The sequence below is a fragment of the Leptodactylus fuscus genome, chromosome 6 (genome assembly GCF_031893055.1).
Source record: "Leptodactylus fuscus isolate aLepFus1 chromosome 6, aLepFus1.hap2, whole genome shotgun sequence".
NCBI lineage: Eukaryota > Metazoa > Chordata > Amphibia > Anura > Leptodactylidae > Leptodactylus > Leptodactylus fuscus.
The window spans coordinates 51001779-51019541 of NC_134270.1; the positions used below are offsets into that span (position 1 = coordinate 51001779).

General features: G+C 42.1%; 1 protein-coding gene across 1 annotated transcript in view; it reads right to left on the reverse strand.

Annotated features, from left to right (window-relative positions):
• Window positions 1–17763, reverse strand: part of WRAP73 (WD repeat containing, antisense to TP73) — a 44207-nt gene that overhangs the window by 9946 nt on the left and 16498 nt on the right. Inside the window, exons 4-5 of the mRNA XM_075279941.1 lie at window positions 1870–1942; window positions 77–180 (exon numbers count right to left, since the gene is read on the reverse strand). Coding sequence (XP_075136042.1) covers window positions 77–180; window positions 1870–1942 — 177 coding nt within the window. The remainder of the gene's footprint in view (window positions 1–76; window positions 181–1869; window positions 1943–17763) is intronic.

Genomic DNA, 17763 nt, shown 5'->3' on the forward strand with positions numbered 1-17763 from the left:
CAAACTAAGTACTAAAGATACGTAGGTATTAAATGAACAGACAGGCGCACAGCATGTGGACGCAGGCATTTCTCACCCTTAGAAGGCGCCAGTCATTGCACACAAATATGCTAATGTAATCTTTGCAGTCCCGTCTTTCTGCCAGAGCCATGTGCCGCCCATCGCTGGTGAAGGCTATCCCTGCAGGAACAGACCATGGTTACCGTTCACCTCTTTGGTCACAGCAGCAAGTAATAAAGTTGAAGCATACAAGATATACAAATCTGTCAGTAAACATAGCAATGGCCAATGAAAGCAGTGTAGATTTAGCTCTAAAACCCAACAATGTTGCCAACAGAAGGTTCCGTTTTTACTTATTGTAGATACAGTTGCAATCCTTTAATACTGTTGTATTATCATCCGTGACAGGAAGAACTAAGAGGAGGACCAGTGTAAGAGAACTAGGAAGAGCTTTCAACAGGAACTGTCACCACTCCTGACATGTCTATTTTAGTATATACTGCTATTCTGTATTATACACCAGTCTTCATGTCCCTAGTGCTAGCACTGGGCATGCCTAATTCAAGATGAATGTGGCACACATGATGATTGTACCCACCTTTGGAAAATTGGGATGGCTAGTGCAAAACTGCCACTTATGTCTAGTTAAATCACAAGTAGCAATAAATATTTGCAACTACCTTACACACAAACAATGGGGTAAAAGAAGAATGTCTCCCCCTCGGCCCCCCACCACCACCACCACATTTCCCCCATTGTACGGATCCTTGTTTTTTTTACTCCTAGACATATATGAATAGTTTGACAACTGGGTGGAGTTGTGGCTGTGTCCGTCCAATCAGCCAGTGTTAGACTGCATTGAGACATACCCCAATCACCATATTTAGTAAAACAGACATATAAGAAGCAGTGACCGCTCCTTTTCCAGAGTTTTACCAGGATATAAAACTGATAGCACTACCCTAGAATAGGCCATACATGTATGAGTGTGAATGCCCCATCACAAGGACTAAACCCATTCAGCAAAACAAAGGGGGCCTCACCCAAGTCCTATCACTGCAGTCACAGTAATGTCCATATGAATATTGCGGTGCTTGATACTATGAATCAATCACACTTCACTTACAACTAAGCCAAAGTATCAGGTACTGTAACACTGGTATGGAAATCGCTGTGCAGGGTGAGACATGAGTCATGGCACCCATCGAGTGGCGCTGCCCCTTTGTTCACCTAGTCAAAATAATTCAGCACAGAAAGTGGAGTCCAAAAACCAAGGGCCAGCATTAGCACCTGGAAAACCTGGGAGAGTGCTGGGGATGCTGACTGATATATCTATAGGTGTGATTCATCTCAATCATTTAGGAAAGTCGGCTGGCCGAAAATGAAAAGGAATTTCTCTTCGTTTTCCTAACACTTATATACTGCTTTTGTATTACACACATATACAATTCTATCCACTTCTCATCCTCTGTGTTACAGCACATTCAAGCAGGTCTACCTCAGCAAAAAACACCCGATTTTGGGCATTATTAGTTGCCATGCTTTTGGACAAAAACGTGGCTGCTGCATGAATTGAGCCACAAAGGAGCCCATTTAAGATGGACAGTCACTTAGATTTGTGTCTTTTATATATTGCCTACCCTGAAAAAGAAAAAGTGTGTAACGTGTCGGAGCACAGCATCCACTTCATCAGGCATTCATGATGTAAACGTGATGAAGTGGCCTCCATGCTCTCAAATCACTTTCCAAAATCCAAAAACTTGTACTGATCACCTCAAACTGTGTACCATTCGTTACAGTGTATCATGAGCCTTGCACAGAATCTCCTTAAAACAGATGGTGTAGTAAATTCTAGATGAGCTTTCTTACCCTTTTGACACGCTTTTGGATACTTGATGTATGACACAGATTTTGCACTAAGTGACCACAAAGTTATTCGGAGCTGGGGGGAAAAAAAAACAAAAAACAATATATAAATATTAGATTACATTTTTTTTTTTAAACACAACCAAAATAAAAGAACGAGCAACACCGCACATAGTCTGGATGAAATTCTTCTAATGTTTTGTGTTTATAGGTCTTAACCAAACCTATATTTCTCCATGGTCTGTCATCCATGTGTTACTTACTGGTTAACCTACCAAACCTTTGGAGGGGAGACAGAAGGATCAGACTACACTGTTTGTAGTCTTAGTAAGAATACAAGTAGGATCGGCCATCAATGTCAGCTTGGTCGGGGTCCAACCACTGTAACCTGTTTACTAGCATCAAGTGGCAGCGGCATCACACTAGTTAGATCCCTGCAGATCAGACATTGGTCTGATATCCTAGCAGTATTTAAAATACTTTGGGAAAGTATTTTAAATACAAATACTAAATACTTTCATCCCAAAGTATTTCAAATAGAAATAATAAATACTACTTCAAAAGTATTTTAAAAATACTAAAATACTTGAAAAATTTAATAAAAACAAAAAATGGAACAATTGAACATGATCTGGCTCTGGCACTTTCCCCTGCACATAGTTGCTGATATCTGTGCATCCAGCCTCATGATCACCAAGTGTTTTTGATTAAGTGGCTCCTTGATTTATCAATTGTTGTATATATACCCCCTCCTCTCTACCTCCTGACACCACCCCCAGAAGAAGGCAGCGCTGAAACGTGTGTTGGGGTTCTGGGTATCTGCTCCCTCCAGGCCTATTACTACAATTTTACTATGGGTATGTGTTCACTCTTATGTCTTTGATTATTCATTATACAGTCTATTTCACTCTCTTACTGAACACCTCTGAGACTTTCTGTTTCCGTGTCTTCTCTGATACTATATCCATTTACTATACACTCCGATTTTATGGATTTGTATATGATGTCTATTTATACTGCTAGCATAATATTTGATCCTATGGATTTGTACTTGATATTACTTCATACTTCTAGCACTTATTATGAGTTACTTCTACCTGTCATCTTCATGTTTATTAATTGAGCAGCTCTGGTTATATACTGTACTAGTCAATTACCGTATAGATCTTAGTATATTTATGTACTGTACTATACCTGCTATCTCTGCTATTATTTGCCATCACCATATATTTTTTTACCTGAGCTAGTTACACTTGTGACTTTTATGTTGATTCATACTGAGCAGCTCTTGGTATATATTGTACTCATTAACTATAGGCAGAGGTGCAGATAGATCGATATATTATACTAATTCTGTATGTTTATGAACATTGTGCTACTTTTGCATTCCCTTTATGCCTGTGTAGGAGCAGACTCCCTTCTTGTCTGTTGGTAACAATTGAACACAGGCTAAATGGAAAAAGAACTAAGTTTATTTCCAAAACTTGAAAATGTTATTATACATTATTTATGTTATGTGCTTGTTTGCATTCAGAAGAACAAGGATTTCAAATGTTTTGTCCGACAGGCGGTTTCTTCTCGGTGAGAGAATAATTCACGCTCGAGAAAATAAGCGTTCGACTGGAGCCGATGAGGGTAACGCACTGTTTAGTCCGATGAATGCATATTTGACACGAGGGAATTTGTTCAGAACGTGAATTTGTTCAGACTGCTTGTTTTCTCCTATAAATATCTGAGGCACTCGAGCTTTGCGATTGGCCCAGGTCCTTGTGTTCCACTGTCAGAGGAGTTTCCATTGTCCGAATCACTAAAGTCGGGAACGGTGATGAACTGATGTTTGTGCATTGTTTTTTCTTCGGATTTCCATAATTGTCGCGTTCCTCATGTTGTTTTTTTCCCTTTTTCTTCGTTTCCTTTCTCCTCCAATCGTTGCATGTCTGCAATAAAGCAGGCCCTCGCCCAGTCCCAGTGTTCTTCTGGAATCCATTTCAATTTGAAGGATGGGTGAGACTACAAGGCGGACTTGCGTTGCTAGAACACGCTGGAATTTTCCCTCCTCTCATCGCACGAAATACGAGAAACGAGAGTGATGATGTGACTCGCGCTGTTTTTTTTTTCTTTAAATGTGGTGAGGTGGGTTATTTGAATTAAAACATTTGTTTTGAATTTAGACAGTAATTAAAATATGTGATATACTGTATATACTCGAGTATAAGCCGACCTGAATATAAGCAGAGACCCCTAATTTTACCACAAAAAACTGGGAAAACTTACTGACTCGAGTATAAGCCGAGGAAGGGGGGGGGGGGAGAGGGAATCCACCATCGCAGATAAAAAGTCTGGTCATGTGCATTACAGCTCAGTAACTCCATGTGCCTCATAGTAATAGTTAACCCCATCATGTCCCTCACATTAACCCCCTGTGTGCCTCACATAAGAGTTACTGATATGTGAGACATATGGAGCTAATAATTAGGTATCTTCATAATTAAGGTCCTTCATTAGTACCCTCATATGTCTCACATATTAGTAGCCCTTATATGGGGCACACAGGGGTTAATATGAGGGACATAATTGGGTTAAGTGTTATTAATGTGAGGCACATGGAGTTACTGAAACTAAATGAATAACCCCAAATGCCTGACAGTAATAGGCAGAGTAACTAAAGGAAGGTCCCTGTGTGTGTCACGTTACTGTAGCTTCCTCTCCTCCATACAACAGACATCTTCCATAAGACACAATGGCCACTCATCTGCAGGGAAGATGCTAAATCCTAGTGTGCTAAAGGACCTCTGATGACGTCATGACCATGTGATCGGACTCTGGTGTGGGCGGAGCTACTAGGATTTAGACTCAACCTTATCTGCAGATGTTACATACCAGTGGCTACAGGACCTTTGATGACATCAGTCACGTGACCTCATGACAAGCCAATCACAGAGCAGTAGCACTAAAGGACCTCCCCCTTCCAGGTCCTTCCAGTTTTCTGTGCTCCGTGGATCCTGACTCATGTGTAAGCCGAGGAGAGCTTTGTCAGCATGAAAAATGTGCTGATAAGGTCGGCTTATACTCGAGTATATACGGTACTTTCTAAAAGTATTTTAATTACAAATACAAAATACTGAGTAAAAAAGTATTTCAATTACAAAATACAAATACCTGACAAGTATTTTAAATACTATTTTAATTACTTGTATTTTAACCCCTTCCCGACATGCGCCGTAATAGTACGGCGCATGTCGGGTCTGTAACTATGGCGACCGCCCGGGAGCCGGGCGGCCGCCATAGCCGCCGGGTGTCTACTGCTTTAAGCAGTAGACAACCAGCTCTGATGCCTCCGATCGGTCCCCGGCGCCGCCATTTTGGCCGGGATCGCCGGCTCCTGGAGCATGCTCCAGGGCTGAGGTCCCGTTGCCATGACAGCCGGGAGCCTTGTACAGGCTCCCAGGCTTGTCTGCAATGCCTCTCTTTTGCAGGATGGTCTATGCAGCCTGCAAAAGAAAGGATGCTTATTTGCAATGCATTGCAATGCATTAGCATTGTGATGCATTGCATTAGTGATCATACCCCCTGGGGTTCAACACCCCTAGGGGGTCTAATAAATGCAAAAAAAAATTTTTTAAAAAAAGTTAAAAAAAATATAAAAAGAATTAAAAGTTCAAATCATCCCCCTTTCCCTAGAACACATATAAAAGTAGTTAAAAACTGTGAAACATATACATGTTAGGTATCCCCACGTCCGAAATCGCCCGCTCTACAAATCTATAAAAATATTTTTCCTGTTCGGTAAACGCCGTAGCGGGAAAAATAGTCGAAAGTGCCAAACCGCCGTTTTTTCACTGTTTTGATTCTGATAAAAATTTGAATAAAAAGTGATCAAAGCAATAACATTTCCTGAAAATGGTAGAACTAAAAAGTACACCCGGCCCCGCAAAAAAAGACGCCCTATGCATCCCCGTACACTTACGTATAAAAAAGTTACGGCCGTCGGAATATGGCGACTTTTAGAAAAAAAAAATTAACACAGTTTTGGAATTTTTTTTAGGGGTCAAAATGTAAATAAAACCATATAAATCACGAAACCATATAAATCACGAAACACAGAATATAGGGGACATGTCATTTTGGCTGCACAGTGAACGCCGTAAAACCAAAGCCCGTAAAAAAGTCGCAGAACTGCATTTTTTCTTCAAATCCACCCCATTCTGAATTTTTTTCCTGCTTCCCAGTACATTATATAGAATAATTAATGGTAGCATCATGAAGAAAAATTTGTCCCGCAAAAATTAAGACCTCATATGGCTCTGGGAGCGGAGAAATAAAAAAGTTATGGGGTTTAGAAGGAGGGGAGTCAAAAACGAAAAACGAAAATCAAAAAATGCCATCGGCGGGAAGGGGTTAAATACTCCTGAACACTGTATCCTAGTAATATGCAACCCATGTCTTTACCGAAAAAAAACCCTTAAAGAGGACCTGGCAGCAGGTGCATCTTTCTTAGCACATAAGGGGTGTCCTGGAAACGTTTAAATACATGAACCACAAGTTTTATTCCTTTTGTCAAAGGGTTGTGTCCCCACACAGACTACACAATGTCAGACAATGCAAGGACACGTCCTAAACGGTATCTCCTGTTTGTCAATTTATTCATACAATTCCAGAAGGAATAAACAGAGGAACAGCACAACGTAGAGAAATAAGAAATGATACTCCAGAATTATCAAATTATGAGGAATGCGGGGCCTCTTCAAAATTATTTTTATTATACTTTTTTTTCATAATCTTGGGTGCAATGTTGTAGGTCATTCAAATGTTGTAATACAAATTCATTAAAAAATTACAGGATTATTGAAGGAAGTTTGGAGTTACCATGTGTGAAGGTTATGTAGAATGACAGCACATTTGGGAATTCACACAGGGAACTATTCTCAGCTCTTTGGGGAGCGCAAGTAAGTATGAGCCCACACTCTGCGCCCACTCGGCGTGACCTCAGCAGCTGCATAGCTCAGATGCCATGATTTAAAACAGACATATTAACCATCGTTTCCGGGCTTATGTTTGATTAATAGGACCCCAACCCTACAAGTGAGAACTAAGGGAAATGCCAATGGGGCCAAGTCTGTTAGATTTCACTTGTCTCCTGAAGGTATCTTAACCTTAACCACAGAAAATCAAACAAGAACAAAAATTAATACATTTAAAAAATTACCTATGAAATCAAAATTCTGATTAAAAAATTCCAATTATCTAGAAGCGATCAGTAGCAAAATGTTGAACTTCAAGCAAAAGACTAAGCAGGGTGTTCCACAAAAAATATTGTGCATTATGTTATTTAACTTTTCAATATAATTTTCTAATTGCAAGGTATTAAAAATTCTCTATAGTCTTTTAGTTATGCAGTAAATCCCTCTGTGTAGCGCTACCTGCTGTCTGCCCAATCACTTATATGGCTGCCAGGGACACACACATGCTGCATCCTCATCAATATAGAAGACAGATCTCATCACATGTCATCAGGTAAGACACTGACATAGGAGATCCAAACATAGGAACATGTCTATGCACAAAGTTGGGAGAGATCAGGAATGGACTAGATTAGTATCCTAAAGATTACCATTATATAGTACAGCACTGCGTGCTACCCACTGCCGAGACATGGAGCCTGAATATCGGATTGGGGCGGCTAAGGTATGGCAAGGTAATGCCAGGGTTGTAAGCATTCAATCATTTTTAATACTCAGTATTTATGGGGATATGCTTTACATCCTAAGGTTATATTCACATGAATGTGCTGATTCTCAGCCATCAGTACCATTGTGGCATCCTTTTTGTTTTTTCACGGCCCATTGACTTTCCATAGGAAAGCCGGGTATGTGAAAATAGAGTCGTATTTGTGATTCATTAAAAAGCAGAGCATGGATCATGGATGTCACTCACCTCCGAGCACTGACACCTGTGACACATCCCTTTAACAGAAGCTTCTATGCCCCTTTATATTTTAAGACAATGGCTAAATAATCCAAAATAACTGATAATCTGACACCCATAAGGTGCTACAGTACAATTACACCCTATAATATATAATATGCCACACTTTTGAGACTGAGGAGAAAAAAAAAAACATACAGAAAGAGAAACCAGGTAAATAATTGTAGGGGGTGATACGTTTTTGCTCAATTTCTGTAACAGTCAATGGACCCTTTTCATAGCAGACATTAATGTGTTAACATGTCCGTTTTTTTAACTGACCCATTTAATAAACGTTTTTACACGGTCCGTTTTTCTTTTTGTTTCTGCTTCTGCAGTAATAGCGAACAGTATAACAGACACTGTTACTGTCTTATACCCATAGACTTTAATAATAAAAAAATGCTTCCCGTCCATCGTGAAACCAGGTTTTTTGGGGGGGTTTTCCTCACAAACACAAAAGTCCTGATATGTCATAATTTTTAACCACGAAAAATAATGAATGTGTGACGGATTTGGTATGAAATGGATTCAAGATAAAATCCCATTGAAATGAATGGTCCGTTGCTAAAATCTTGTAACGGACACTACCGACGGTCACCAGCGGTAGTGTGAATGACCCCCCTAGAGACAATTTGATAGGAAGACAGCTTATGTACTTATGTTTTCGGCGTGAGCAAGCAGACCCAGATGGAGATAGTTATAGGACATGTCCTAAATTTTGCCTTTGGCTCATGGCTGCATACATGTGCGTGGGTATGTGTGTTTAACCTGTAGAAAAAAATGGATCAGTGTGCCAACAATGAAAAACACATCTCACACACTGACAACGGGCTTGAGCCCCTAGACTGTATTCTCCGATTTAGCCCAGATTTTTGTAAAAGATGACAGTAATGACCAGGTCTCGATCAGGGAATCCCATCATATTTGACATGGACACCAGCACTGCCTGTAGAGCTTTTTTTTGTAGATTGTGAGCCCCATATAGGGCTCACGATGTACATTTTTTTTTCCTATTAGTAAGTCTTTAGAGTATGGGAGGAAATCCATGCAAACACGGGGAGAACATACAAACTCCTTACAGATGTTGTTCCTGGCGGGATTCGAACCCAGGACTCCAGTGCTGCAAGGCTGCAGTGCTAACCACTGAGCCACCGTGTTGCCCCTGCATGCAGAGCTATTGTCCCTGCCATAATAATGGTCGAAGTGACAGAATCAGGGAAATCAGGGAGACCCAATTAGAAGTCAATGGGGTCTGTTTGTGCCACTGCTGTCCTTCATATGACGGATCTGACACCCCATTGTTCCCATTTTTCTGCTCACTTAACGAAACATGAAAACTGCCAAAAACGTAAGAAGAATCTAACTGGTAGGTAATAAAGTAATAGACAAAGTATTTTTCAAAAATATTTGCATCTATTCAATGGTAACAGTCTGGCAATAAATTTATCAATATTTCCATTTTTTTTTTTTTTTAGGAATCTGCTGAAAAAGTACACGCGGGAGGGAAAGTATCTCCGACTCAAAAAGGTTATAAAAAAATAAATAAATAAAAATTCCACACAGTCCCATGAAATTCCAGGTACCCTGATATTACAACCATTGTCTCCTAAGGAGACTTTCAGCTGCTGTTTTGGAGAAAAAGCTGTAAAGAAAGCCAATGTGTTTCTAAAATAAGAATGTCAAACAGCTGAGAAATATAAAAGTATAGAGACAGTAATGTGATGAACAGCCCCTGCCATTGATACAACGCGACTGAGTCGACACAGCTTTGACAGTCGGCGGCAGGTGTGAGCGACGGGTGATTTTCAGCGTACAAGAATCACTTCTCCAGAACCTGGCTTCTCAAGTGACTGTCAGATTGTGTCCCAGACTTGACTGGGTCACACGGCCCCTCTACATAGCTACGTCTGTCAGCATGGGATTTCGACGGATTATATCCCTGCACATTCCTCGACACAAAGCATCTCAGTCAATGCGAGTTGTTGGCAATTACAATGGATTTTTATTCCATGCCCGGTGCCCGTGGGTACGAGTGATGTTTTGCACAGCAGGTTAATTACCGGCTTCTATGGGGGATGGAAAACATCCAACTTAATTTCATGCCTAAATCAGTGGCTGTCATTAATACATTAACCGTCACCGAGGCCTGCAGCGGGCACCGCACTCCAAACATCTGCTCCGCTATCCAGGACAATTCCTCAATTTACTGCATGACATACAGGCGCTTTACCTTGTAATTGTCAGATGTGAGGTGAGGCTGAAAGTAGAAGAGAAAACTGGACGAAGATATCTGAAAGAAAATAAAACAGGAGTCTATAGTCAAGCAGACTCCTCTCTTCATGCTACTTGGAGGAAAGGTGTCCACTGCTGGAATCTAGTGAAATAATCATCAGGTTTCACAATGGTCAGACCCTCACCAATAATGAAAACGGGTCAACTGCCCGAGATAGTCCAGCGCTATATTTGGCTTCTCTTCAATAGTCCCATAGAGATGACTAGTGCTGTACATGTAGATGTGGGTGCAAGGGAACTTTGTTTTCATGATCTGAGACCCTGTGGTCTTCCTGTGAATAGAGGGGGGAATAAGCGGTCTTGTTCTAAAGAGGATCTTTCACCACTTCAAGATGTATCATTTAATAGATGCCACTCGACAGATTCTGCTGCGGCTGGAATTTATTCTCTAGCCCCCACCGTTGCAGAGCAACCAATGGTTAGTTTTGGCACCTGATATGAAAATTAGGCTTCTACTGTCAAGTGAGTGGTCTAGGGTCAGAGCAGACAAGGGGGTGTTATTCTGAGATATGAAACTTTCCTCCTTCCCAACACTGCCCACCTGACAGTAAAGGGCCTAATAAGCTTACCAGGCACTAAAAGTAACTGCACTGACTGGTGGAAAAAAATACAACTGCACCAGAATCACTGAATTGCCACCGATCAAAGGGTACAAAATCCGGAGTTGACAAAGGTGATAAAAAAGGTACTGCTTAAAGACTATTGTCTCACCGGGGCCAGTTCCAGAGGTAATGAGCAGGGATTGCTGGGAAAACCTGTTTTATTTCATGGCAGCCTTAAATGAATGGGTGATCAGGTAATAACAAAGGGATGAGATCTGTCAGCATAACAAACACTTGCTATCAGCTCTCTACACTTTTATGGAGGAGCATATTGGAAGTGGGGGCCCTCATGATACAACCCCTTTAAAGCAAATCCATCAGGTGATTTCTGCTATCTCAGATCAGATTATGGTGGAGGGAGAGAAGCTGAGCTTTGTAACATTAGTTTCTATGAGCTGGAGCAGGATTTCTGAGTCAAAAGCAGAGTAAATCCAACACAGAATTAATGCTACACGGAAACTTTGGCCATGACTCCTGTTGCACAACCAAAGATCACCATGTTGCCCTGAGACTCCTTCACTATTATAAGTTCATGGAGCTGTTTACATCCCCAGGGGTGCTCCAAATTTTTCTTCTAGCCACAAAAAGATCTAGCAGTGCTAAATTATTTGCAACTAGAAGTTGCAATCACAGAACCTCTGGGATCACAATGTGACTCCATTCACTTGCATTAGTAAGGGAGCGACAGAGTAACATGGTGATCAATGATCGCACGACAGGAGTCACAGGCAAAGTTGCCTTGTAGCCCCAGGAGAAACAGTGAGTCTTGCTGAAGTTATAAGCCCATGTATCACAGAGCTCAGCTTCTTTCCTCTATCATATAATCCTATATATCACAGAGCTCAGCTTCTCTTCTCCCATCACATTTTGCTCTTAGATACACCAAGAGAAATAACCTGCTAGGTCAGAACTACAGACGAGCAAGTCATTTTGTGTGTTCTGCCTATTTACATAGGAGACATTTCCTAGAACATAGTGGGTTAATTAAATTCACCTATTCTTTTAAAAGAGTGTTTAATTATTTTTTTTTATTTTACTCCATAGCATGACTTAAAATAAGGAACACTATTCATTCAGCTGCGGGTCCAGAAGAGAGTCAGCTTACAGGTTAGTGGTTGAGCGCTGATGCTCTGTTTGAACAGGGCTTTACTGCTCAGCCACTGAATAGCCAACAAGCTCTTGTGCGGGCCAAAAGTCAGGGAGATCGGGGACCTGACAGGTGAGTATATTGTGCTTGTCATTTTAAGTCATGCTGGCAGTAAAATAGAAATAGTACAACATCCCTTTAAATTTGCCAAAAGCAAATCTGAAACCTAACAAATTATTATCGTCAAGATAACTTCAGATAACCGTTTGCAGTCTGAGAATGTTCATGCCCAGAGGTAAAAGGTCCCGATTTGACATTGACAATAAAAAAGAGATCAGATGACAATGGCATCTAATGTGATAAGAGATCAGAGTCAATGCTGTAAGATAAGTATATGACATTACAGTACATGCAGTGGCGTAACTAGGAATGGCGGGGGCCCCGTGGCGAACTTTTGACATGGGGACCCTCTCCCCCTGACCGACACCGAAGACCCCTCTACATTCCTGCATGCACTATTATGCCCCATAGTGGCCCCTGCACACAATATTATGCCCCACTGTGGACACCCATGAACAATTATTTTACTCTGGGGTCTTTTCAGACCCCAGAGTATAATAATCGGAGACCGAGAGGGGGATACCAACATAAAACCCACTCTTACTTACCTATCCCTGGCTCCACTGCAGTCCTCACTGGTGTCATCCATCTTCAATGACATTCGGGATTTCACATGACCCAGGACGCAGGCCCCGATCTTGTGACGTCAGGGACCGTCACACAAGTAGGCCCGAAGCCTGTCTGGAAGGCAGAGAGGTAGGTAACACTGTTTTTTTAATGTTTCCTTACCTGTCCCGGGCCTCCAATCATTATACTCGGGGGTCTGAAAAGACCACCAAGTATAATAGGTGTTTGTGGGGCCTGCCAGTATCAATAAGTAAATAGGGCCCATTACTGGCTGGAGTAACTCCAGCCGGTAACATCCTATTAAAAAAAAAAACAAACAAACAAACAATCAAAAAAAAAAAAGCAGCGGTAGCGGCTGTCGCCGGGCCCCTAATGTCCCAGGCCCTGTGGCAGCTTCTATCACTGCTACCCCGGTAGTTACGCCACTGAGTACATGATTATTTTGTCATGTTTAACCCAAATTGATGGGAATTTAAGATTTCGGATAAATCCTCTTTATTTCACTCTACTAGAGATTTTTTTTTTACAAACGTTCACAAGAAAATGAGTCAATTTTAAGAGAAACCCATAAAATGATCAACTGCAGAGAACAAGCAAAAACAAGCAAACATGAGAAGCCATTAAACTATAAAGCTGTCCTGGCATTAGACAGTGTGCGGGTTGCCAAGATATAAGTATATAAATCAATATACAAGTAGCTGTGCGTGTGAACCATTCGATTTGGGCTATAAATCTGTCAGGTTATTAAGGCGGCTTGGATCGAATACCGAACCCAGAAGATCAGCTAAGACACACTGTCCTGGCGGGTATCTTGCACCAGCGGACAGGTGCTCCTTTATAGCCCTGGCAATTAATGAGACATTGTCATCACTAGGCACAGCTCTTCTAAAAATGTTCTCCTGGGTTATCCGAGGTGATTGCAAAACATGTCTATTGCACAACAGTAAGTGAGAAAAGATCAGGGAGCATTAATGACTTTCATCACGGCTCTAACCATCAACAAAGCCTTGATAGAAAGATTAGTAGAAAATAAAAATATAGTTCAGAGCAGAGTCAGGCAAAACCCAGAACTGGCCCCATAGCGAAACCCAGAACTGGCCCCATAGCGAAACCCAGAACTGGCCCCATGCTCCCTAAGAGTACTGTCAAATGTGTAGGGCCTCATGCACATAACAGTCCTAGGAGGTTGCGATATTTTAATGGCATGACAACCGAGTGTCCTCCATTGTTTTCAGTGGAGTTTCACACCATTCTGTACTCATGGAGCTGGATAGAACATACTCCATATTCCACAAATTGGAACGGAGCAGTGGAAACCCCACTTGGACTCCATACTTGGCCGTGTGTATGGGCCTTACCCCTTCATTACAGTTAATATCTGCCAACATCCTTTGCCAATTAACTTCACACTAAGGGGGCTCTAATTTGAAACGACACACTGTAACTAGCTGCATGTAGCCACCACAAGGGGGAGCTCACTCCATATTAAAAAAAAAAATAATAATTCACCATTTCGTGTTTATTTGTGTTTCTTTTTTTGAGAAATTGCTTTAAAGAGGACCCTTCGTGTCCTCAGGCACATGCGGTTTTATATACCGCAAGAAAGCCAACATTACACTGAATTCAGCGCACTGTCGGCTTTTCCATTATGTGTCCTGGGGTTGGTTATAGAGGCACCGATCTCTGCCCAATGTCAGAAGGGCATTCCAGAAAGTCTAGCTGAGCTGTGAGGAACGTTCCCCCCTGACTGTACTTGTCCATAGACTGAGGGGCGTTCCTCACAGCTTAATTCCAAGGCTGGGCAGTAAGGAACACCCCCTCTGACAGTACAGAGCTATGGACAAGTACCGTCAGGAGGGGCGTTCCTCACAACCCAGCTAGACTGTCAGGACGACCTTCTGACAGTGGGCAGAGATCAGTAACAGCACCAATATCTCCAGCTTAAGGGCACATAACGGGAAAGCAGATATTGTGCTGAATTCAGCGCACTGTCACCTTTCTAGCGTTATATAAAACCGCATGTGCCCGAGGACATGAAAGGTCTTCTTTAATGGCGTTTTTAGTTTGTTATGGTCACAACATACTAAAGTCAGGAGGTGAAGTGACACGGGGTCATAACCAGCCTGGATTTCCCAGGACGAGTATAAAAAAAAAGCCCCAAAGAAAGTAAAGTAAAACTCCCTAGACAACCCCTTTAAAAGACACTGTTATATTTTGCTGAGAAATTTACCAAATTAGGGCTCATTCACATCTGCGCCCGGTCTCCGTTCTGCAGGTTACCATTTCCTGCACAAAACAGAGGCAGGATACGGAAACCTGCTGTGAGTGTTTTATGCTCTCCGCTGCGAAGCAGTTTTTTTAAAATCGGACACAGAGTCGGACATGCAGTACTCTGTGTCCGGTTTTTTAAAAAAAACGGTTTCGCAGCGGACAGCATAAAACGCTCACCGCCGCTCACGGCCAGACCCCCTCTGACAGCTTTCCGTCTTTTGCATGCAGAAAACGGAAAGCTGAGAACAGAGACCCGAACGCTAATGTGAACCTAGCGTCATTTGCACATGTGGGCATGGCCTGGTTGGTTTGTGAAAAAGGGTGATGCTAAATTTTGGTGAAAAAAAATCTGGTGCAATGTAACCAACAACCACTACCCCCACCTATTATCTGTGCTCAGCTGCTGATACACAGAATTGGTACAAGAATAGACAGCTCTGTTCTCTGTGCTGTGGCCAGACCAGGTACTGCAGATCAGCTCTCATTTACTTGAAAGGGACCTAGGCTGCAGTGACTCAGATCCACCACTATACAGAGAACAGAACTGTCTGTCCTGCCCCAAGTGCACCAAACAGCTTGTTTGCATATGGAATGAATGGTGAGTTTTTCAGCAATAAGATGTAACTTTGACAGAAAAAAGCAAGGTTCACTATGTCACTAACCAGCCCTGCAACGGTATTTAAAAGCAGTTTTGGTGGTAATAGACTCCCTTTAACCGGTAACCAGTTTTATAGGGGCTGGCTGTTACTAGGGCCAAGCTTCCAATAGAGAAGGCAGGGATGCTATATTCCTCTACTCAAGCAACCTAGCACTATGAATTAGCAACTATCTTTTCAGACCCCAGAGTATAATAATCGAAGACCCGTGGGAATAAAACCATAAAAAATTACTGTTTCTTACCTGTCCCCCGGCTCCTACGCTGTCTTCTCCGCTGCCTTCCTTCTTCTATGACGTCGGACGTCACATGACCCGGGAAGCAGGCCGGGTTCATGTGACGTCAGACAAGTAGGAAGGAGGCCTGGCAGGATTGTGGAGAGGTAAATAACAGTGTTTGTTACGTTCCCTTACCTCTCCCGGTCCACCCATCATTATACTCGGGGGTCTGCAAAGACCCCCGAGTATAATGATAGTATTTGTGGGGCCCACGGTGTCACTTACTGATGATCCCGGCTCAGCCAGGATCGGCAAGTAAATAGGGCCCATAACTGCCTATTAAAAAAAAAAAAAAAACACCGCAGCGGTAGTGGCTGTCACCGGGCCCCCTAATGTCCCGGGCCCTGTGGCAGCTGGCTCTGCGGTAGTTACGCCACTGTCGGGCTGTATTATAAACATCACTCCGCACAGAGAACTAAATGATCCTGCAGTGTGTCTGTGTTTCTTTCTTTTTAGTTGCTATGATTCCTAGGATTTCTCTATCTCCCATGAGCTTGTATGTGTTTCTCTCTTGCTATATACTACTGTACCATCCATGAAACTGTATCACTGAAATTTCCCCATTGTGGAACTATTAAAGGATTATCTTATTAACATCCCTGCCTTCCCGATTGTGGTAGCACCCCTCTGGCCTGGTGGTTGCATGCTCCGCCAGAGGTTGGTAACTGTAGAACCTGCAGGGTCCTAGAGATCCAGATCAGCTCTGCAGTTCAGGTTAGGAGGCTGCACTTCTCCTATAACTAGGCTAGCCCAGTTACCAGGGAAATAAGTCAAAGTAATGTTCCCCCCAAAAATAAAAAAAGACAAATAAAAAAGTAAACACGCTAATACGATATAGATTTCTCGCTCCAACCCTGGAGGTAACACGATGTGTCAGCTACTTAAAATTGACTGTACTGGAGAGAGAGAAATATTAAGAACTTTGTACATGTGAAAATCAGACACGTTTATCCTTTAAGTTTACATTTTCCCAGATATAAAAAAAAAATGCAAAAAATAAGAAACAAAAAAAATAAAGCCGTATGTGTTGGAGAAAAAAAAATAAAGACGCAAAAAATATTTGTATAACTCAAACAAAAACAAAAAAATGTTATAGCCTTCAAAACCGCACGCGCATAACATGGTTAAAAGGGGAACCTCCTGAATCATTAAGAAAGAGAGAGAGAAAAAAACAAAAAAACACACTGATCCCTAACCATCCAATTCAATAGAGTTTAATGGAGAATGCCTATACTGTCCGGTACTATAAGCTGAAGCAAGCCTGGCACAGTAGATAGTCCCAGATACCTGACCACCATTGATCATTATTCTCTCAATATAAGAGATTTATCAAGATCCACTGAAGAAATGGCCCACCTCAGGCTGATAAAAGGGTACAATAGCCACTACAAAGCTCATGGCGGAAATTTTCCTAGTTTGTAAAATAGTTAAAACATGACACCTTGCTTTCCTGCGCTTGTTTTGGCTCCTCGTCCGATCACTGTCTCGACCCTTTATTGGGATGCTAACTAATTGTATGTCATGACCCCATAAAAGAGGCGGCAGATGAGGAGTGAGAAGGTGATAACTAGCATGCACTCAAAGAAACATCGAGGATCAGGTTCCAGAGGTTTAAGGCACTAATTCCCTCTAATGTCCACCCAAAGGAGCTGCCATCTCAAGAGTCAGAGTCAAGTGCGGGATGAAGCCAGGGCTGCATTGACATTTTTAGTCCATACGTACATGTACATCACCCTTTAACTGGAAAAAATAAGTCTTACAGGGACTTTAACTCTTCTGAACGCGTCTGTCCCATTAGCATGGGGTAATGGCTCCCTGTGGACGCTGGATTTACTGTACTGGAGGGTAAAGGGGCTGACACGGACTCACCAGCTGTCTGAAAGGAGTTCATTTTGCAACCTGTTTACAGTTGCAGGGTAAATCTACCCTGACACAAATGCCACTTTGGCAAAACCTTAATGAAATCTTGTGGGGGTCGTGCTGAGTTCTGATGGCTGGTCAGAAATACACACCGCCCACACCAGCACGTGCTGCCAGGGATCTGCTGCCGGCTGGACA